Source organism: Medicago truncatula, chromosome 6 (assembly GCF_003473485.1).
Source record: "Medicago truncatula cultivar Jemalong A17 chromosome 6, MtrunA17r5.0-ANR, whole genome shotgun sequence".
Classification (NCBI taxonomy): domain Eukaryota; kingdom Viridiplantae; phylum Streptophyta; class Magnoliopsida; order Fabales; family Fabaceae; genus Medicago; species Medicago truncatula.
In genome coordinates, this window is record NC_053047.1 from 7564770 (window position 1) to 7587546 (window position 22777).

Sequence of the window (22777 nt, forward strand, 5' to 3'; positions counted from 1 at the left end):
GTCACATGATATAATAATTTATGTGTTTTCAAATACATTAAATGACGTGGCAACACATCATTAAAATGTATGTGTAAAATAACTTTACACTAACCGTGCATCTAAATTAAATTCTTAAACTAAATAATTTTAGTCTATATAATGATATTATTTTTAAAATATCATTAGACTGGTTTGTTCGTTTGTATTGTTCATCATTGAGTTATTATGTACTTTATTATAGTTTTGTGCACAACATATACTTAGAATGATATATTAATAAATTATGTTTGGCTTCTTGAAAAAACAATAAGGTGCAATCTAATTTAGATTTTATTTCCATCTTAATTTAAAACCGTTGCAGATATGAGAAATTAAAAAATAGTGTTCGATAAATTTGTGTCGATTTCAATATAAATAGGTGACAATTGTGGGTAATGTAATGCTGGCACAATGAAAGTGTAAGGTTTAGGGGGGGCAAACATTGCAAGAATTGTGGAGGGTGTCGGATGCCTATAATAGTAGTGGAGAGTGTGTAATCAACTTAGGATGAGTCAGTTGGTAAAGAATTGATTCATATCGTACATGGTGTGAGTTTATATTGTCAAACGTTACGATATTGTTAGGGCAATTTGTAAGTATATATGTATATTAGAATGGCTTGAAATATGCTCTCATGTCTACCGAGACTCTCCGTTTTTATCAATTGTTACATCTTAGCTATAAAACTCATCTCCTTTTTTCTTTATAATTTTACCTTTTATTTTAAAGGCGTATGTTAGTGGCTAATTTGTTAGATTAATAATTATTCTTTCGTTCGAGTTGAATACTAAGAACTTCTAACTCATTTCCCTTTATTCATGACCTCTTTTTTCTCCCTATCTCATATTTAATGGTTGATATATAACAATTGAGAAAATAGAGAGAATTTCGAAGGAGGGAATCCACTCTCTATGAAGACCGACAAGTGACTGGAACCGTGTAATAAGATTAACTATTACTTCTAGTTTTTTGAAGAAGACTATTACTTCTAGTTTAAAACACAAGGACATTAAATATCGATTTTTATAACATGTTGATACAAAATTATACTCCCTCTGTGTTAGCTTGTAATTTCGAGAGGCTCATTTAATATGGTCAACGTTTGTTTGACCTTTAACTTTGCAGGAATCAGAGACTTTCTCATTTCAATTTGAAGATTTCTACAAGATGGCAAGCCTAGCGCGCATAGTCAGAAGTTCCACAGAACAAGGCTGAGAGTGCAATCGTGTCGAAGAAAGCAATCAAGGCGGGAAAGACACGATTTCAAGCTCAGGAGCGGTTCTCTTAGTGGAAATGTGGGGACAAGCAGTTGTCCAAGATAGAGAAAGTGTTGATTATGAGATTAGTGGTTCGTCAGTTAGTTATTTTAGTATAAATAAGTGTTTCCAAGTCGGAAAATGGGTCGCAAGTCATTTATAGAAATTCTACAACACTCAAACTACCAGCGTCTAGGGAAACGAGTTATACAGAATATACGTAAACTGATTTGTAGACCACTTTACTTTGAATGCAATGCATTTTACATTTCCTTTAAGTGTATGCGTTTAAAATTTTACCCTTTCCTTTAATTTTGTCTTGCTTTTACTTGCAATCTCAAACCTGTCGAGAGACAATGCCCTTTTTATTTGAAAACTCGTCCTGCTCTCTAAGTAACCTAAGTGCATCCCGTGGCCCTTTTTCAAACCGTTTTCGATCAAAACCTTTGCGCAACATGTCCTGAGATTTCTTGTTCGAATAATCAGAACTAGCCCGTAGTTTGTCGAAAACAGCGGTAAACACTCTAATCATTATTATGAAGGCTTAATTGCACTTTTGGACCCCTATCTTTCCAAAAGTTGCGGTTATGGACCCCTAACTAATTTAAATACAAAACAGCCCCCTATGTTTTGATTCTTTGGTAGTTTTGGATCCCCAAGGCAAAAAAAAATTGACACGTGGCACCTCACTTAGGGTGCCACGTCAGCGTTGACCGAGTCAACAATGGACTGGGGGTCCAAAACTGCCAAAGAATCAAAACATAGGGGGCTGTTTTGTATTTAAATTAGTTAGGGGTCCATAACCGCAACTTTTGGAAAGATAGAGGTCCAAAAGTGCAATTAAGCCTATTATGAACAAAAAATATTTTTTTAGGTTCATTGAATAACTGCTATATTTGGTCTACATTAGTTATTCAATGAATCTAAAAATAATTTTTTATTATAATAGTGACCTAATTGAGCAGTAACACCTTAGTAAAGTCATGTTTGTTGGTTTTTCTTCTAGGAACTTGAATGATTTATTGGAACAAAATCTCTTAAAAAAATAAATCGGTCTAAATTTTGTCCTTAATTTAAGTAACATTTGAGACGAAATCGATTTCGTCCAAAATTTTCATTCGAAACGCCAATTTTTTAGTAGTCAAAATAGTCTAAGACTTTTTGGGATGCTAAAATGGATGTTCGAGTTTAATGGATCAAGCTATCATGAATTGTCGGGGAATAAGTTTTTTTTTTTATTAGTGAGACACTTATTTATCACTAGAGATAGAGTAAGCGATACAATAAAGAATGTCTCATCCATAGACATGTGTTTCCAAGGTGAAAGGAATGAATATGATTTGGTTTGTTGTCGTAGTGATGAACTCTAATGATTGTGAGATACTTTGAATCTTTGTTGCTTGAGACGGACTTCACTATAGTGGTTTTTGCACCTTTTCTAACTATTGTTCATTGAAGAGACCGAGAAAATTTGAGGAAGGGTAGCTTTATGGTGGTTTTTGCACCTTTTCTAATCCGAAACAATTTATAATATTTTTTAAAAGATTATAAGGAGCATAAATTAAGAATAATAAAATATGGTTATATACGTCTCGTGAACATAGCTCAGTTAGTAGGATAATGCATTATTATATGCAAAGGTTGGGATTCGAACCTCAAACACCCCACTTAAGATGAATTCTAGCCACCAGGCTACCCAAAAAAAAAAAAAAAAAAAGGTTATACACTTTTGAGAATGAAGCTAGCTAGGAACTTTTCGATTAGCCTATGCCTATAATTGTCTTATTTATAAAGAAAGTGTGAGACTAATGTTTCGTTATGTCCCGATCAAGTTTGTAGCCCCCTATTTGTCAAAATAGTCACAACTAGTAAAATAATTGTCATATGTAGCCATCTATTGGTGAAATTTTAATTTTTTTTAATTTTTTTTTATGAATTTTCTTTATGAGTTTATTTTATTTGTTTTATATTTTTTTAAACAGAAAAAGCTTATACCAATCGTAATCAAATGTTACAAACATAAAATACAATTTTTTAAATTATTTCTTATTCAATTAAACAAGCAAAAAAAATAATTAGTTTCCGTTAATGTCGAATTGATCATCAAATTAAATTTGATGGTATTTGATTAAAACAATTATTAACTAGACTTTACTTATTTATCTCTAAATCTAATTTTTAGAGATGAGGCTTTTCTTTCGTTCAAATGTTTATTTCTATCATACCAAATAATATAAAAATGTACTCTCCTATGAAGAGATGGAATATCTGATCTCTATATTCACTTTTGGCTGTGGAAGTACACTTATATATGTCTTAATTATTTTTTGCTACCAATGGACATGGCACTATAGCTACCCGTGAATTATTTCTCATACTTTTAGTAGTAACTTTTGTAGTTGATAATATAGTACTGTCGATAAATTTAATTTTGGAGCTGAGACTGCGGTGCAGTGATTAATTATAGACCTTTTTGCCACCTTAGATTGCCCATTTTATATATCTTTTTTGTGGAAATGCACTTTCGATTGTTCCTTATTATATCATATTTCTATACCAGATCTGTCCTAAAAGTACAAACATAATGTAACGTAAAGAATCAATTTAAAAAGAAAAAAAAAAAAAAAAACAATTTAAGAAAGGTGACAATTATGGTACCCATGGAAGAATGGTGGGTAATTTACCCCAACCAATACATATTAGCCACATAAGCACATTTTTAAGTGGTATCCATGAACTATCTTGACCCCACCAACAAATTGCTCATTTTCATTGGTTGGTGGGTAAATTACTCACCATTCTTTAAAGGTAATCTAGAAAAAACCTTTAAGAAAAGGGTAAACCATAAAGGATTGAAGATAGGCACGGCAGCAAATTAAAACCCATACATTTGGTTACACGTCCGAATCAAATCCAATTTGACGGATTTTCCCCATTTTGATTGGGTTTGGATTTTCCCCGATTTCAAAACACGAGTAAGAGACGGATAATGGGTATATAGGTATCCACCCCGAACCCATACTCAAACTCATCCTGAATGCATAAATTTATTTTATGTTGGTATATCATATTATTTTGTTTGATAATTACCGTGTTATAAAAACTAACATTGATATTTAAAGGAACAACTAAATCAATCGGTCTAACAAATGTTAAAGTGAACATATTGTTGGATAATGCATTACAACATTTATTTAGAGGTTGCAAAAAAAATTCTATTTTTTATTAAAAAAAAAAAAAATTATTCAATGCAGGGATGGGCGGGGATACCCGAACCCGTCAGAGACAGGGATGAGGTTCAATTTCTCATCCCCGTTGGGTATGGGTATGGTAAAGGTAAATATATGAGAATTGAGTTTGGGGACAGGGAATGTAAAACCCGTCCCCACCCTGCCCTATTGTCACATCTAATTGCAGACGTATGTTTTCTTATCATACTCTTAATTCTTAACCTAAACAAGAGAGCATTTTCAAGGCATTAGAGGTAGAGCAGTAATAAAGTTTCTCACAATATAGCTTAGTTGATAGAGATATTACAATATGTAAAAGTCAGAGTCTGAATTTGAGATTCCTCATTTATTCATTTTAAGGAGGAAAATTTTGATAACTATTAGGATACTAAAAAAAGGTCGACCAATAAATATATTGTTGCCTCAATACCTTCAAATATGACTCATTTATGTCTAACCATATTAACAAAAGACATCACATTTATTACTTATTTGAAGTTTTACCATTGTTGGAAGCTAGTCAGTCATTGTTAGGTTTATTAAAGAAAAGTGTAGGAAAGTCATTGTTAGGTTTATTAAAGAAAAGTATAGGAAAGAAAGTAAGAATGAGAGTAAGAAACATAAAGAAGATGTACGAAGAAAGAAAGAATGAAACATATTTGTGAAATTACATAAATATTATTAGTACTTTGTCTTCACTTATATATTTCACATTGATTTTACCTACAATGAACGATACTATGAGAATTACAAATTTTCTTTGTCGCTCTTTGCAGCAACAATCTCAAAATGTACTTAATGTTATGAGTAACATGCCATTGTTGTAAAATGTTGATGCATAAATTAAGAGATGATAGTTGGCAATATTTATTCAAGGATGTGTCATTGTTATATCATGAGCAACATGACATTGATATTTGCGTTTTCTTTTTCTGGATTACCATGATATTTGCATGAAGTTTTCACCGTCGTATAGCTGTTAGGGAATTTGTGGGGCCTATAAGGTGGGTTCTCTCCTCCCAACCGAATGTTTTCATACATAAGAGTCAGGAATCGAACCCCTAACCACATGCTTAAAGAGCTCAAATTTCTTATCACTTGAATTAATCCATTGTTGAAATTGTTACCATGATATTTGTGATTTTAGTTCCTCCTATATAGCACATCATGTGATCTCTTTATATCAAAAAGACAAATTCAACATTTATTTTCAAATCAACATATTTTAATTACAATTCTCGATGTTGATGTAGGTTTACAATATGATAGTTCAACCATGAAATTAAAACTTGTTTGAAGATAGAAGAAATATTGATAACTCATTGCTTTATCATTCATCTACAGAATTGCATCACTACTAAAAAAAGTTGAAACAACGAGACTAAAAATATAAATTTGATCTTTAAATCTGAAGTTTCTAACTTAATAAGCGACGAAATTAGAGATGAATTTTGTCTTTTTCCATCTCTAAGTTTTCGTCGATATCTCAACATTACTATCGTCGAACTAATCATCCGTCGCAAAGTAACGATCACTAAACTCCCCCATGCCAGGGATCACACGAGAATTCTCATTTAGGGTTGCATCAATCTCTGATGTGACAAGTTTTAACATTGGAAATTTCTCACAAATGGCATTTATTCCTTGTGGTGCCTGCATAAATTGCACTTTATATTTAGTTCATAAGTGCAAGGAATCCAAAACATAACTCACAAGCATATATATAAGTCATGTAACTCACTGCTATTAAATTTAGGAAGATGATGTTGGATTCTTGTACACCTTTCTTTAGAAGTAGAGAGATGGCTTTCGTTGCAGAATTTCCTGATAATTGTAACCATTAGACAATGCAAGACAACTCATAAACCAATTATGCGTTTGATTTGCTAAGAAATGAAGGACATGACAAAACAATTTCAGTTGTATGGTGTTTGATTTGTAAAGCTGTTTCTGGGACATGACAAGCTGGAAGCAATGGACAGGACAAAAACAGAAATCTTGTCCCTCACTAAACCACTACACAACTTTTTGTCTCACGTACAAGTTATCTAAAATACAAAAATAGTGTTTTGTCCATCAAAAATGGTATGAGACAAAATTATTCAATACCATAAAAATTTGTCATGTGTTGTCATGTTCTGTCTTGTGTTGTTCTAGTGCATATTGTTTAGCGAATCAAACACACCCCAAATGTGAGACATATTTGTGTGTGTTTTATATGATATAACATATATTAAACTAGTATTATTATTTTTTGTGTAAATCAGATATCTTTCGCGCACAATTACAGAGACTAACCTCTCGGATCTAGTGGGACTCGAATGAGCGACAATTTCTAACCTAAATGCTTATTTGATAAGGGAAACTCAATTAATAAAAGAATAGACAATTAGGGTAAGTAGTTTATTAAACCTGTAGCCAAAACTGGATCAAGTAACAACACATGACGATTTGCTATATCTGATGGTAACTTCTCATAGATTAACTGCATTACATTGTGAGATTATAAGATAATCATCAAAAACTAGTTGTTGAAAAAAGAATAATAAAATGCAAGATGGATAGAATGTATTTGCCTACACAAACCTGTCTTCCATTTGAGCCATCTCCAAGAATAAGAATTTTACCAATTTTGATTCCTTTGCAACATGCTCTCAATGCATTTTCCATGCTTTCTCCACTGATGTTAAAGTTGGATTGAAGATGAATTAATTTAAAACTAATAACAAATAAGTTATATATGTTTCAAATAAGTTATATATGTTTCAAACTTGAGATACTAGCTCGGTGATAAGAGTTTATTCATGTAACCTCGATGAACTGGGTTCAAATCTTATCGAATACTAATGTAAAATTATCATCAGTGCCACTTTAATTAATAAAAACGTATATAAGAAACGGTTAGGGTTTAAATCTGGCGAATGGTTATCCTACTTCATAAAGTTGAGTTCTAAAATGGATCAAAAACTTAAAATTAAGTACCTTCTAATAATTGATACTCCACATAGGCTGCTACAGAAAACAACACCAGAGTATACAGATCCTACACCCATATGAGAAAAAATTAATACATTATTACCCTTATTAGTAATAATATTAAGAAAATTTATAGATATGAGTTATATGCAAGTCCATAATTTAAACTCATTTCTAGACCACTAGTACTAAGAGATAACAATTTGTCTAGCTAAGAAGTGTGTGATTGTTAAAAAACTATGAACGAGGTATATTTCTTGGATTAGACGTGTCCTGGTGTCGGGTAGGTATCGTGTCTGAGTCGGTGTTTCATAGTTAGAAAAGAAATACCTGTTGGTGTTGTGACTTGCTTTTCTGTGAAAGGAAGGTGACCTAATCCATGCTCAACAACCTAATAAATCAATAAAAATTCATCATTCTTCAACATTTATGAACGTTTTTCAACATTACTTCATTTTTAAACAAAACTTGTTTACCAGCCTAATAAGACGATCTGAATAAAAAACAAAATCATGCTTTGAAGTTCCAACATCACGTATTAGAGTATGCATTCCCTTTATCTGAATACAAATATAAAAATTTAGATCACAAGGTTTTTATCATTATTAATATTATTATTTTTATAAGAGAATATGATTATATATGAGGGAATTTTACCTGAAATGTAGAGAAAATGACAAAAATATTTGGATATATTTTACACATATCATGTTGACCAAGCTTTGAACGTATATTTTGTATTATCAAGTCAATAGCAACATCATTATCTCCTCCAGGGATGATTATATCAGCATATTTTTTTGTTGGAAGTACAAAATCTTCAAAACTTGGTTTTACAAATCTGCAATACTAAAAATTTATTTTATAATCAGTCAGAAAAAATATTTTTACATTTTTTTAAACAGCCTTAAATAACTTATATGCTTTAAAAGAGTTACAAGAATAAAAATCTTTAAATTAAATAATATAAGCATAAATCTTCAACTTTATAGATTAGTACATTTCTGCACTAATCTACAAAATTGTAAATGTGGATTCCTTCAAAACAAAATAAATACCAGAGAGAACACCAGAATCTGCATTTCTTAAACCCTAAGAAATTAGAGAGAAAAATAATTAAATTCACTAACTTGGTCTAGAACATTTTGAATGTTCCTCCCGCGTTCAATGGCGAGACGTTGAATCCTTCGTGTAAGACGCACATCAGAATCTGCATTTCTTAAACCCTAACAGTATTTTTAACCATATATTTGTATTGCTAATATTAAGTATAATTTTCATGGATTTACAATCTAAATGAGAATGATGAAAACAAGTACATTTTAATACAATAATTTCATGTTATTGAAATTTAATATATAACAATAAAAAGCTAAAGAAAAATAGATGTTGATATATTTTTTTTCGAAGTTATGATGCACTGCATCCTTTCAATGTTCAATAATGTAAACATTTTAAAGTATAGTCAATTTGGATAAGATAGAAAATCAGAAATATTCTTCTTCTTTTTTTTATTTTGGTCTAGAAATATATTTTTTTTTAACTAGCCAAAATGGAATATATAAACACTGCATTCTCCCTTGATTAAGGCATACCAGAGAGAACATCAACGTTTTACGACATAATGTGCCGGAAAAATCACAAAAACACAGGAGTTAATCAATGCCCAAACAGATAATAAAAGTATGAATTTTCACCTTCATCCACCAAAAAGAAAAATGCTTAAAAGATTAACTAACCTTCATCAACAAAGATCTTCATGTTCAAAAGATTGCGGACACGAGAATCATGAAGAACTAGTATCCCTTCTAAAACTATGATATCTGCAGGGTGAACCTACAAGAGACCAAAAAGGAAAAAGAAGGCCATATTGATATTATATCAACATATTGCATAAAAAATATGTGAAGTTTATATGAACACAATAATGCAATGCCATTACATTATATATATGATGCATCAAAATAAAATTATACATTAATAATAGGCTTAAATAACTTTTCAAACATGTAATATATACTTTCTTAAAATTTAGTTCTTAAATCTCTTTCGAACAACGAGGACCAACTCAACAAAATGTTAAGCATAAATCGCGAGACCATAAACTAATTTCAACATATATGGTGCAACCATTATAAGAAAGGAGTTTCTCATCTCGCCCTACTTGCTTCTAGCGCGTCCTACAACATTTTAGATTGTATATTCCAAAAGGTCTAAAAATGTTGAAAAATCCCTCCATAAAGCCTTTATTTTTTGGATTTTAAAATCCGAAATAGGGCGCACAATAAGCTTAGTATAGATTAGTCACTACAAGAAATATTGGATTTTCCTAGGGAAATATTCCTCGGAAAACACACCTATTTCGTAGGAAAACACGGATTTCCTAGAAATTACCGAGGAAACAAGTTGTAGGAAATATTAGATCTATTCCTACGAGATTTCCGAGGAATTTCCGAGGAAATACTTTTTCCGACGAAAAGTTTGGTAGGAAAGCATTTTTGCAGGCTGCCACATCTGACACACGCTTTCCGACGAAAATTTCGTAGGAAAAATTAATAATTAAAAATTGCACACGTTTTCCTACGAAACTTTCCTAGGAAACAATTATATTTATAAAAAAAAAATTAGATCCAAATTTTGATATCGAAAAAGGCGCCAAATAATTCAAATGAGGTGCCAAAATATTTGGCGCCAAAATTTCATAAAAAATCAAATTAAAAAAAAAAACGAAAAAATAAAAAAAGTGCGCCAAAATTTGAAAATAACCCAAATTTTTTGCTAATTTGTTTCCTACAAAACATGTCATGTTAATAAATAATTACATAAAACAAAAGTGGCCAAAATCCCTAAGCAAAAGTTTAATTTTCTTTGACAGTAAGAAAAACAACAACTGAAATCCCTAACCAAAATCCCTAACCACCTAAAACACCCCAAAAGTGGCCAAAATCCCTAACCAAAAAACAACAACTGAAAAGAATATTAATTACCCGTTATGATCATCATCCCTCTCCTCGTCCTCATCATCATGATCATGATCATCATCATCATCATTGTCGTCGTCATATGTTCGATCTTCTTGAACCGACGGTGATGATTGACTCGATGGCGACGATGATTCCGATGTTTTCCTACTCTTCATGCCACCCATCCTTTTTGTAACAAGCCTTTTGAGTTTTCTCATTTCCTCTGCCTGTTTGGCCACCAATTCCCTTAACTCATTCTCCGATTCTTCTTTCTTTGCCAACGCCTCCTTTTGAGATTGCAACTCATGGTTCATTCGTTGTATCACTGCTTGCATCTCAAGAGGCAGCTCTGTAGAACGAGATGAGGACTCTGGTGGAGGAGGAACATAGAACAAATCTCCATGTACCACATTGCCGGCTAATGGCCCAAGACCGTACATTCTACCCTTTCTTTCTTTTCCTCCATCCAGTCTTCCTTCTTCTGCAGCCTTCGCCCATAATTGAAGTTTAATGGGGAAGGGAATTTCTGGATACGATGGAATCTCAAGATTCTCCTTCAAAAACTCCTCTACATTCGTGCGATAAGCTGCCTATAAAGTAAAGTAATCAATAATAAAGTCAAAACCGAAAAGAAAAAAAAACAAATACACAGCAGCAGCAAGCTATCAACACCAAAACATAAAAGCCACATACAGAAAATGGATCACCTAAAAAACTCACTCCCTAACCACTGTCAGTAACAAAACAGCATGCCATTGATGTTGTGTTCGTCTTTCGGCTAGTACACGTGATAATAGTCATTTCCTTTTTTCATAAACCATTGATATCAGCATGAAATGCAATAATATTTTGATAACTAACATACTTATTAGGCTCTTAGCAGGTAGGTACTTTGGCATCATTAGCATGATACTATATATGTAACAGAAGCTGTAGAAGACCTTTTGATGTATAAACTAAAGATCCAGCTACTACAATTCAATTCACTAAAGATCAAGCTATAAACCATATGACCGACACACGACCCACATCCTTTGAACACAGCAGAGAAAATAAAATTATTAAGAATTTACCTGTGTATTGCTAGCTCGAGCATCAACATACCGACCAAGATTCTGACTGAAACGAGTTAAATCATGGATCTCTTCCGGATAAGGAACTCTACCCAACCTATTTCGCTAATTGTACACACAAATATTAACCAATTAGAACATTTGGCAAATTGAATATATACATATATATAGAAATATAAATAGTTAAATATTTTTTTTTACCAAATCTCTAGCATAGGTAGCGGTACTGACAGAACCTTGTGCGTGCAACTGCCCTCCTACAATAGATGCCCTATTCACCTTGTTAGCTTTGGACCGATTCTTAAAATGTGGATCTTCATTCCAATACTTCAGCAATAACTCCCAGCTTTTCTCTCCGATCCATTGTGTACGATAATTGCCCTTACGTTTTTTCAATTCCTGCCGTTCATCATATAACAAATCTGATAAACGTCTTGCAGCTACCCTATGAAAGTTTCTCTCTACAAGAGTGTGATGATGAGGTTGCCATCTACAAAAATCCTACAATAAAAAAAATTATTAGACATTCAGTAATGTAAAAAATAAACCATATTTTAAAGTAAATACAATTATTTAATATTCAATAAAATGTGTTTACCGAAAAGTAATTAAAAAGGTCGTTCCTGTCATCGGTAGTAAGATCTGAATATACAGCCCAACGCCTATCTTTAGGGTAAAACGTCTGGATCGCCATTCTAATATGTTCTGATACTCCGTGAGATGGCTCTAACCTACAAATTTGAATTGTCAATTAAATTATGCATTTAAAAAACTGATAAGAATTAAGTCAAACATAGGTAACAAATTAAATTTTTATTACTTACGTTTCAGGTGTTGGTGTAACCACAACAAGGTTATCCACATACTCCCAGTCTTCAATGATTTGACGTCGTTGTCGTCGTCTTTGATCAGCCCCAGACGGTACCTCTTCATTTTGGTTGTTTTGTTGTTGTTGTTGTTGTTGCTGTTGTGGAGGTCGTTGATCAGCAAGTAAGGCTAGGAAATTTCCAGTTTGCATAAGATCTTGCATCAGTTCCGTTGATGATTGTGATGGATCGGATGTGTTAAAGCCTTGTCGGACATTAGATCGGGTGGTGTTGTAATTTGGCGAGTGTGTCGATGGCGGAGTAAATCCAGGCATGGCAAAACCAGGACTAGAATATATGGGGGGCTGGCTAGTAGTAGCATGACTAGTAGTAGCTGCTGGAAATGATGCGGGAAGAATATGTGAGAATGGTGCGGAAGGGGGCTGGCTAGTAGTAGCTGCTGGAAATGATGCGGGAAGAATAGGCGGGAATGGTGCGGGAAGAATAGGCGGGAATGGTGCGGGAGGAATAGTCGGGAATGGAGTGGGGTAAGGAGGTGGAGTAGTAGCAGTAGGAATAGGAGTACCAGTAGGAATAGGAGTACCAGTCCGTTCATCAATGTTACGGAAGGTAATCCCCGTCGGCCGAACCCACTGTCTGGTAGGGTCTGAGGAAACATCTATTCTTCCATTCTTCTTTTTCTTTGGCTTCCCATGATCTACAACATGAGCCTTACCCTTATCCTTGTCTCGTCCAGACATCCCTGTCTGCTTGCCTAAACAGTCGGGAACATAAATAAAAAGAGTTGATTAATGCTCTAAAATACGCACAGGTTTAACATCAAGAAAAAAATGCAATGATACATTCAATTCAACTACATTGTATCAGTAATTCAGAAAGATGGATGCATAATACAATTGCACAGAACTTAGAACTGAGAATGCATAATACAAATCTAGAAATTTACCAAAAAAACATAAAATAAAATAAAAAGAGCAATAGTAAGATCATAAAAAATTGGCAATACTGTGATCATGGTACGTACAAGATAACAAAGAACATATCATAAAAAATGAGCAATACTAAGATCACACTAACCATTCATTTTCACAATGCTCAAATAGATTTTTTTTTTTTTTTAAATATTGTGAAAGATCAATTCGATAGTTAATCTGTGATAAATGATCTATAGAATCCAAACTAGTGATGACTTACTAGAGTTGAAAGATCAATTAACAAAATCAGAAGGCAAATGAGTGACTCTATTTGAAAGATCAATTAGCATATCTAGACTTTAACATGGATGCTCTAGCAGGACTATGAGTGACTCTATTTGCTTGCCTCTTTATAAATAATAGCTTATAATTTGCTTGAGGGTAAAGGAATCATGAGTGACTCTATTTGCTGGACTACCAAAATAAAGATTAGTAGTTTTAAGTAATGATGAATCCATCACACGTATAACGTATTCAATCTAACGTAATGGAACCAAACTTTGAATTTTCTAATAATATAGTTAATTATCAACTGTGTGAATTAAACAAAACTGAATTATTCATCCAAAACTAACACTCTTATGAAAATATTGTTCCCCTGTCTACATTTCGTTAAGAATCTTATAAAAATCTCTAACCAATCTTTGCAGCACCATTAATGTAAAAATCAGGAGTTGGTATAAAATAAAACTTTATTCAGTACGATATTAACTATAAAATTAGTTACCCCTGAATCGTCAACCCTGCCAAGAAGCCTCGGTCCTAACCGCCTGCCTAAACAATCTGGAACACAAATAAAAGGAATTGATTAATGCTCTAAAAAAGGCACAAGTTGAGCATCAAGGAAAAAAAGGCATAAAACAATCAACAATCAGAATCTAATCAAAGTAACATAAAAAAGCAAATATAGACAGCTAAGGTTACAATAATGTTATTCTTAAAATCAATAGTTTTTATCTGACAGGAACCTTAAAAACAACTCATATCAGCTCATGAAATGTTATTCTTTGTTGGTATACCATAACGCTACGAAATGGTTTTGCAGTCAATAACACACAAATATTCATTCCTTACAAGAAAAACTTAACAACTTATAAGTTATATCAATTGAATACACATCAGCAAAACATCTTGATCACTAAATTTTGAGCTCAAGTGTAGTCTGAACCATGCAACTGAAGTTGTCTATATCAGATTCGTTATACTGTAAACACTTAACTCTCACTTTCTACTTTCTACGAAAACTCAAAGTTCTAGCTTCAAGGAAACGCGTCTTGAAACGCAGAATCAAATCCAATTGAAGCTTATAATGAAACATACTATAAATCTACCAATCTCTCAAGAAAACTAATTAGCACCAGTTTGTTTTCACCGTAGAATAGCCGGCACGAGTTAACTAACTCTCACCTACAATGTATAGCTCCCACATAACCACACATTGTCGAAAATCAATAAACACAACTGACTCTGAAACTACAATTTATAGCTCATACGTAACCAAATTATGGATAACGGAGACATCAAACATATTCAAAAAATTTCATATATGATTGCAACAACACAAATGTATGGGGACTATAGAACTCCATTGGTAAATAACAAAGTTGATTTATTAATTGAAATAGCTACAGAAAAAGGAAGAAAATATTAACTTAAAATCATTGCCTTTGGATGGGTATCATGGAATTAAGCCATTTTGCTTTCGACAAACGAAATAATAGAATTGAATCAAACAACATAGAAAATCAAGGGTGCAAGCTTCCCCCAATTGAATCAAACAACTCAGGAAATAAAGGGTTCAAGTTTCCCCCAATTTTTTTATTTCTAGGGTTCATGCAACATAGAATAATTCCATACCAACTTTGAATTGAACCAAATGATAATTTTAAAGAAAATAAACAAACAATAAAACAAACAAATTGAACTCCTGAAGTAAAAGAATCAAAATTAAAGGGAACAAAGAAGTGAACTGAAAAAACATAGAACAAACAAACAAACCTGAAAGTGACTGAGATCTGAGAGAGTAAGATAGCAGATGCCTAGCGCCTCCACACGCCAGAGACTGAGGCACCAGAGCCTCATAGCATGGCCGTCGCCGAAGTTGAAGAGCCCAGTGAGGGGTACCAGAGAATTATATCATGGAAAGAAGAAGGAGGAGGAGAAGAATGAACGGCTCGATGATGTTGGAGGATGGAGATGGCCAACGGGGAGGAGGAGGAGGCGGCGGCGACTAGGTTTTGTTGGAGGTGAAAGCTTCTCGTTGAAGAGAGGAGGGAGATTGAAATTGGGGAAAAGAGGTGGGAGGGAGATTGAAATTGGAATGGAAACTACGAGACCCTTTCTTTCATTTTCACAACATTTTATTTTAATTATTTTACAATATCTTATAAATAATTTTTTAATATATGAGTTAGATAATAAATGATATAAAAAATACATTAGATAGATAATTAATACTCCCTTCGGTCCTATTTACAAGAGACAATTTACTTTTTAGATACATTAAATAATTTATGTATTTGGTTTAGGTTCTTGACTAGATACATACATTATTCAATGTATCTAAAAAGTCAATTTTCTCTTGTAAATAAGACCGGAGGGAGTATTAAACATAAATGTTTCATTATTATGATAAAATAATTACATTAAAAACATCATGTGTTTTATGAAGGGTTATTCATCATCGTCACAATAAAAATCATCCACATTGTTGTTGTCATGGTTATTTGCATCTTCCTCATTGTCTCTAGAGTTACTTGACTCCTCCCCACTATCAGTGTCAATAAGTAACATTTGAGCTAACGTTTCAGCATCAAGTTGTTGACCGTCAACATCTCTGTCAACCAAATTTGTAACAGGATCAACTTCAATCACATCTGGAACTTGTGATATTTCATCATCTTGGTAAGGTATTTCTTTATCTGGAACTTCTGTCTCAAATTTACCTCTTGGTTTACACTTGATAGCAGCACGCCATCCATGTTTGCGCCGGTGATGAGAAGGATAGGGTACATAATACACTTGACTAACTTTACTTGCCAAAATGAAAGGGTCAAATGCATTATACATCCTGTTCATTCGTACATCAACAGTTTTATGCTTTGGATCAATTTTCATCCCATTTGCAGGGTCAAACCAGTCACAATAAAACAATACAACTTTGTTAGGTTGATCTACATATAGGTAAGTTACTTCAAATATGTGTTTGATCACACCATAGAAGTCATCTTCACCTCCATCACTGATTCCTTTGACGTAAACACCACTGTTAATTGTTTTTTTGCCCACTGACCGTGATTGAGTATGAAATTTAAACCCATTGACAAAGTAAGTGTCCCATTGTTTGACTTTTCTTCCCGGACCTTCGGCTAATCCCCTCAAATGATATATTTGTGTAGTCGGATGAGAATTTAACAATTGATGCTTAAACCATCCTTGAAAACTTGTATATATGTTGCCGATATTTAATCCTTGAAATATCTCAATGTATGGTCCAACTTCGCTACAATTAATCATCACATGAATTGTCGCTGACTGCAACTCTGCGTCGTTCATCCAGTAATATTTCCCTGGATGACAAGGACGTCCTTGGTGACGAAAAACTGATAAGGCAGACTGAAACCCTTCATTTTCAACAATAAATTCATGTCGTGTATTTCTTGGGGTCAACATCAACGGGTTGAAGTAATGAGAGATGAAATAGTTTGTTTCCCGACGCACATAAGCTGCAACTATTGATCCCTCAACCCTTGCTTTATTTCTCACCATTCGCTTTGCATAACCCATGAACCTTTCAAAAGGATACATCCACCTATATTGAACAGGTCCACCGAGCCAAGCTTCGTATGCGAGATGCACAGGAAGATGTTCCATAGAATCAAAGAAACCCGGGGGAAAAACTTGCTCTAGTTTACAAAGAGTGATAGGCATATTTTGATCCATTTTAACAAGTTCATCCATCCTCAAGGTTGAAGCGCACAAGTCTTTAAAAAAAAGGCTAATTTCAGTCAAGGGGTTTAAGACATTGTTTGGCAATGAGCTAAACGCAATTGGAAGTAAGCGTTCCAAGAAAACGTGGGAATCATGACTTTTCATTCTATGCAGTCTTCCTGAGTTGACGTCGGCACACCTCGACAAGTTAGAACAATATCCGTCTGGCATCCTCAACTCTTTCAACCATTGACAAACAGATTTTGCTTCATCAGCAGTAAGACTATAAACAGCCTTGGGTTTTAGATATTTTCCATTTTGAAGAAGTTGTAGCTCCATTTCTGGTCTCTTACAATGCAATGGCAAGTCCATTCTAGCCTTCTCATTATCTTTTGTTTTACCAGAGACATTCATCACTGTGTGAATTATATTGTCACAAAAGTTCTTTTCAATGTGCATAACATCAAGATTATGTCTCAGTAAATTATCTTTCCAGTAAGGGAGATCCCAGAAGATACTTCTTTTGGTCCAATGGTGCTCGTTACCGTATTGTGGGTGTCTGACTCTTTTGCCAACATCTGTGAATTTCAAAAGTCCTAGTTCATTGACTCTACGGTATACTTCCTCTGATGTCGTCCTAGGAGGCGGGCCATCTTTTTCTGTTTTTCCTTTAGTAAACAAATTCTTCTTCTTACGAAATTCATGTGTCGCGGGTAAAAACGGACGATGACAGTCAAACCACGAATGCTTTCTTCCGTGATGCAACCATATGGCCTTTGTTTGTTCCATGCAATGTGGACAAGCCAATCTTCCATGAGTCGACCATCCAGACAACATTCCATATGCAGGAAAGTCGTTAATAGTCCACATCAGAGCTGCCCTCATTCTAAAATTTTTCTTCCTTGCAATATCATATGTCGATACACCGTTCCACAATCTATTCAAATCATCAATTAAGGGTTGTAGATACACATCTATACCATCTAATGGGCTCGTAGGTCCTGGTACAATACAACTCAAAAACAAATAAGGCTTTGACATGCACATCTCAGGAGGAAGATTATACGGGGTAAGAAGAATTGGCCAACAAGAATAAGGTGTTGCTGATGCTTGGATATATGGAATAAATCCATCAGAGCATAATCCAAGCCTCACATTACGTGGATCTTCTGCAAAATCACGATGTACTTGATCAAAGTGCTTCCATGCCACCCCGTCACAAGGATGTCGCATCACACCTGAATTAGTTTTATTGTAATAATGCCAGGTCATTTTATCAGCCGTGTGAGTTGATGCAAACAATCTCTGTAATCTTGGTATTATTGGCAGATAAAACATTGACTTGATTGAGACTCGTTTCTTCTTCTGAGAACCGACATCATCCCATACTTCATACCTCGGTGCATTGCAAAATTTACACGCCACCAACGCCCCATCATTTTTACCAAATTCGTTGTCGTAAAACAACATGCACCCATTAACGCAACAATCAATAATTTTAACTTCCAATCCCAACTTCTCCACCAACTTTTGAGCCTCATAAAAACTCAAGGGCAAATTGTCCTTTACAGGAGTTGCGTCCCTCATGATATCTGTATAACACTCTGAGCCTTCTTCGGCTACACTCCAATCTGATGCGGCAGCTAAAAGCCTCACACTCATTGATAACTTAGAATCAGACGACCCTTCAAACAACGGCTTGTTTACTTCTTGCATCATCTTGTAAAACTTCAACGCTTTCTCATTCGGGATTGTTTCCTCTTCACCACCCTCGTTGTAAGACAGGTTCACCCCAAGTGCATCACCGACCATATCTTCCATCACGCCAAAGTTTTCACACTCCATACGCGCCTCGCTGCTTGAAGCGTGCATATTAACATCAGACTCGGTATTATTTGTTGGCTCTTGTTCATCGTGATAAATCCACACATAATAATTCTCCATAAAACCAATGTCCTTTAAATGGTTTAGAACATCTTTTGGGCTCCGAATCAACCTACACGTACATTTAACACACGGACATCTTATCCCTCCCTCCAATTGAAAGGCATCTTGCGCCATGGCGTAAGCAACAAATTCACGAACTCCATCCACAAAAGCCGCCTTAAGTTTCCTTTTCCCCGGATATTTTCTATCGTACATCCAACTACGATGGAAAATATGTTGATCCATTTTTCGCGTCGCTGCAGTTGACTCAAATTAGTACCATATATTTTTATACGTAAATATTTTTTTAATATAAATAACAATTTTTTTCTAATCACCTAAATATTTAGAAATTTGTACAAAATAAACATGCTATCGCGTAAAAATTATATAAGATTTTATATTTTATGACTAAAATATATAACATTTTCTAATCTATATCAAATTTTCTAAAATTTGTATGAAATAAACATTGCGTGCATATACAAATTGCGAACCACAAATAAATGTTAAGCGCGGACGCCTGAATTGGTTCCCACAAAATAATTCACATATGTCATATTAATTAACTTCATAATTTTTTTGCTACTTTACATTATTTTTCTAACAAACTTAATTATACATATTTCTTTACTAACTTAACTTTTTTTTAAAGAACTACGGTAACATTTTTACTAGCTACATTTATTTTACGTAAAACAAATTTGATCTAAATAACATATTTACTACAATTTAATTTTACTAACTATGTTTCTAATATCTAATATTTTTAATACTAATCCATTGAATAAATTTTAAATAAATAAAAGATAATAACCTCAAATAACAAGCCAATGAACAAGTGGATCCAAAAAAAAAAAAGCAACAACCAGCTAGCAACAACACCAACTTTAAAATGGATCGAAAACAAGAAAACTACGAAAAATAATGCAACATATTTTAATAACTAAATTAACAATATATATAAATACACACATTTTTAAAAGTAAACATTTTTAACTAAACTACAAGTTTTTCTACAAGCTAACACTTTTTTTATTATACTCTCTCTAACACTAATAAGTTGAAATTTAATTTAATCCCACTAAATATTTTTTTAAAGAAGTTAATCCAACTAACATTTTTTTTTAGAAAAATCCCGCTAACGTTTTTATTAATTACAATATAATAATTTTAGTAACTATTTTTCTAATAATTAATATTTAGTACTAATACCATTGTAATAATTATTTAAAATAAGTTAGAAATGTACCAACCTCAAAGAATAAGTCGACGAACTGAGCGGAGACAACAAAATCAACGGCAACGAACAACAACACCAACCTCAAAATGGATCAGAACCAACATAACTATAAAAAAGAATGTAACTTATTTTAATATATAACTACATTAAATATTTATAAATTTAAACACATGTAAAATTGAAATCAATTATAAGAAAATATCAATAATTACCTTTGTTAGAAACTTCAATAATGATAATAAAATGATGGAGAATAAAATTTGAGTGATATTAAAAAAAATTGAATGAGAAATAATGATAATAAAATGATGGAGAATAAAATTTGAGTGATATTAAAAAAATTTGAATGAGAATAGAATGAAGATTGTAAAGAAGAAAATAGAGTGTTGTATATATATATACAAAAATGCTGCAACGGTAACAAACGGCTAGTTAGCATGTGGGTCCCATGTTTTCCTACGAAATTTTCGTAGGTAAATTCCACCAATCACAACCATGCACACACCCTTTATCCAACGGCTGTGTGCATGTGGGGCCGCAGCTTTCCTACGAAAATATTCCTCGGTAAAGTAGGCCAATCACATGCCTCCACACAGCCTTTTTCTGCATGTGGGGACCGCCACTTTCCTACGAAATTATTCCTAGGTAAATTAGGCCAATCACATGCTTCCACACACCCTTTTTCTGCATGTGGGGGCCGCGGCTTTCCTACGAAATTGTTCCTAGGTAACTTCAGCCATTCACAATCAGCCACGTGCCCCACTTTTCTGTCTATAGCACGGGTTTTTACTGAAAGTTGCTTTCCGACGAAAATTTCGTCGGTAATTCGTAGGAAAACGCTTTCTAGGAAATTTCGTAGGAAAGTTTTGTAGGAAAATCCACATTTTCTTGTAGTGAGTACCTGACGCGAAGGTTCGGTTCTCTTACGGCTATTGATATCATAATTTGGTATGGAAACAGCTTGTCCATGTTTTAATCTATCCATACAAGAAAGCATAAGCTCCGTATCAAATGCATCTGAAAGTTAAGGAGTAAGTGTTAATTATTCCTCCCCTAAAAAAAAGGATGTTAATTATTCTTCTAATCTTGTAGATTCAATTTTTCAAAATAACTATACATTAAATCATGTCTTTCTTTTGTTGTATAAAATTGAAGCAATGTACTCACCAGGATGATCAAAGTTGTAGTCATTAACTTTTTGTAATGTCTCATCACTCAATGAGTGGTAAAATGAGTCCTACAAAATCATGTGTACATTAGTTTATTCACAAATAAATTTTAAAAAATAAAAAATAAGCAAACCATGTATGCTTGTTCAACAAAATAAACAAAAAAAAAAATGCAATTATAAGTTTATATGAGTTTATTCCTTCAAGTATACCTCAAGAAATAAAGAGACAAAATTCTCACATTTGCGATATGATTCAATCTCAAACTCTTATGAGTGCATATAGAGAGAGAGAGAAAAAATGGAGAGACAAAATGGAGAGGATCTTCAATCAATTGGACAACTCTTTGTTGATAAAATATAAAACAAAAAAAAATTATATCAGAGTGCATTTTAATTACTTGATTAATGAGGACAACACGTTGATCATGAAACTGGCTATTTATCAAGTTGCACACAGTTGTTTTCCCAGATGCAGTTCCACCAGCAACCCCTAATTTTTTTAATTTGTTTGAAAACCAAAAATTAGTGTAAAAAATTAAATCAATAGTAATAATAATTGTTAAAAAACAAATATTTGTTACCGATGAAGAAAGGTTGCTTGGGAGATGGTGGAGCTTTGGAGGCATTAGATAGGAGAGAAGAAATCTTATTCTTGATGTTGAGATTCAATGGTAATGCAATCTCTTTTGGAGAATTGTTCATCACTATCTATGTTTCTATGATTCTTGTGTGTGACACACACATAATACATTCACCTATGATTAAGATCAAAACAGGCTAACACATATGGTAAGGAAGAACTAAACACCCTTTTTCTCTGCTAGTGTTTTGGGAAGTTAGTTACTAATATGATATTTTTTTGTTTAATTTAATTAATTAATGCATCACTTCAAATTATTGGTTTTAGTTTCTATATATAGTAATAATTATGTAAAACATAGATGAAATAAAAGCTTCTGATCGTACCAGATTAGAAAGTAGCTGACGGGCTTGGTTGCATGTGGTGGTTCACGGTGGTAGTTTGTATTTTCGGTGAACGTTGGATCGAATGGGGGTGTGTACCTGCAGACACTCCGACGCTCAAGTCAGTAGAGTTCAGAATGGGGGTTTGAGAGTAAAAGAGATTCACCTTGGGGCTGCGAGGAGCCTCTTATTCATAGAGGTGGGTGAATGCAGAGTTGTTGTAA

At 33.5% G+C, this 22777-nt stretch overlaps 1 protein-coding gene across 1 annotated transcript; it reads right to left on the reverse strand.

Annotated features, from left to right (window-relative positions):
- Positions 1 to 5914: 5914 nt before the first annotated feature.
- On the reverse strand, positions 5915 to 22292 carry LOC11416863 (uridine kinase-like protein 5). The gene is made up of 14 exons (XM_003618711.3): positions 22172 to 22292; positions 21989 to 22080; positions 21587 to 21656; positions 21321 to 21436; positions 9223 to 9319; positions 8614 to 8693; positions 8141 to 8332; positions 7960 to 8043; positions 7814 to 7874; positions 7490 to 7550; positions 7094 to 7187; positions 6920 to 6992; positions 6249 to 6331; positions 5915 to 6160 (listed from the first exon to the last, which is right to left on the reverse strand). The coding sequence occupies exons 1-14, from the start codon at positions 22290 to 22292 to the stop codon at positions 6014 to 6016; spliced, it is 1371 nt and encodes a 456-aa protein (XP_003618759.2). The 3' UTR covers positions 5915 to 6013.
- Positions 22293 to 22777: the final 485 nt, after the last annotated feature.

What these genes read in the sequence shown, in the direction of transcription:
- LOC11416863 (XM_003618711.3), bottom strand. Translation starts at nt 22,292, where the DNA reads ATGAACAATTCTCCAAAAGAGATTGCATTACCATTGAATCTCAACATC. An exon ending in GAACCGAACCTTCGCGTCAG is followed by an intron (nt 9,320 to 21,320) that starts GTACTCACTACA and finishes GGTCTCTTGTAG; the next exon opens with GTTCACCCTGCAGATATCAT. An exon ending in TTCAAAATGTTCTAGACCAA is followed by an intron (nt 8,333 to 8,613) that starts GTTAGTGAATTT and finishes ATAAATTTTTAG; the next exon opens with TATTGCAGATTTGTAAAACC.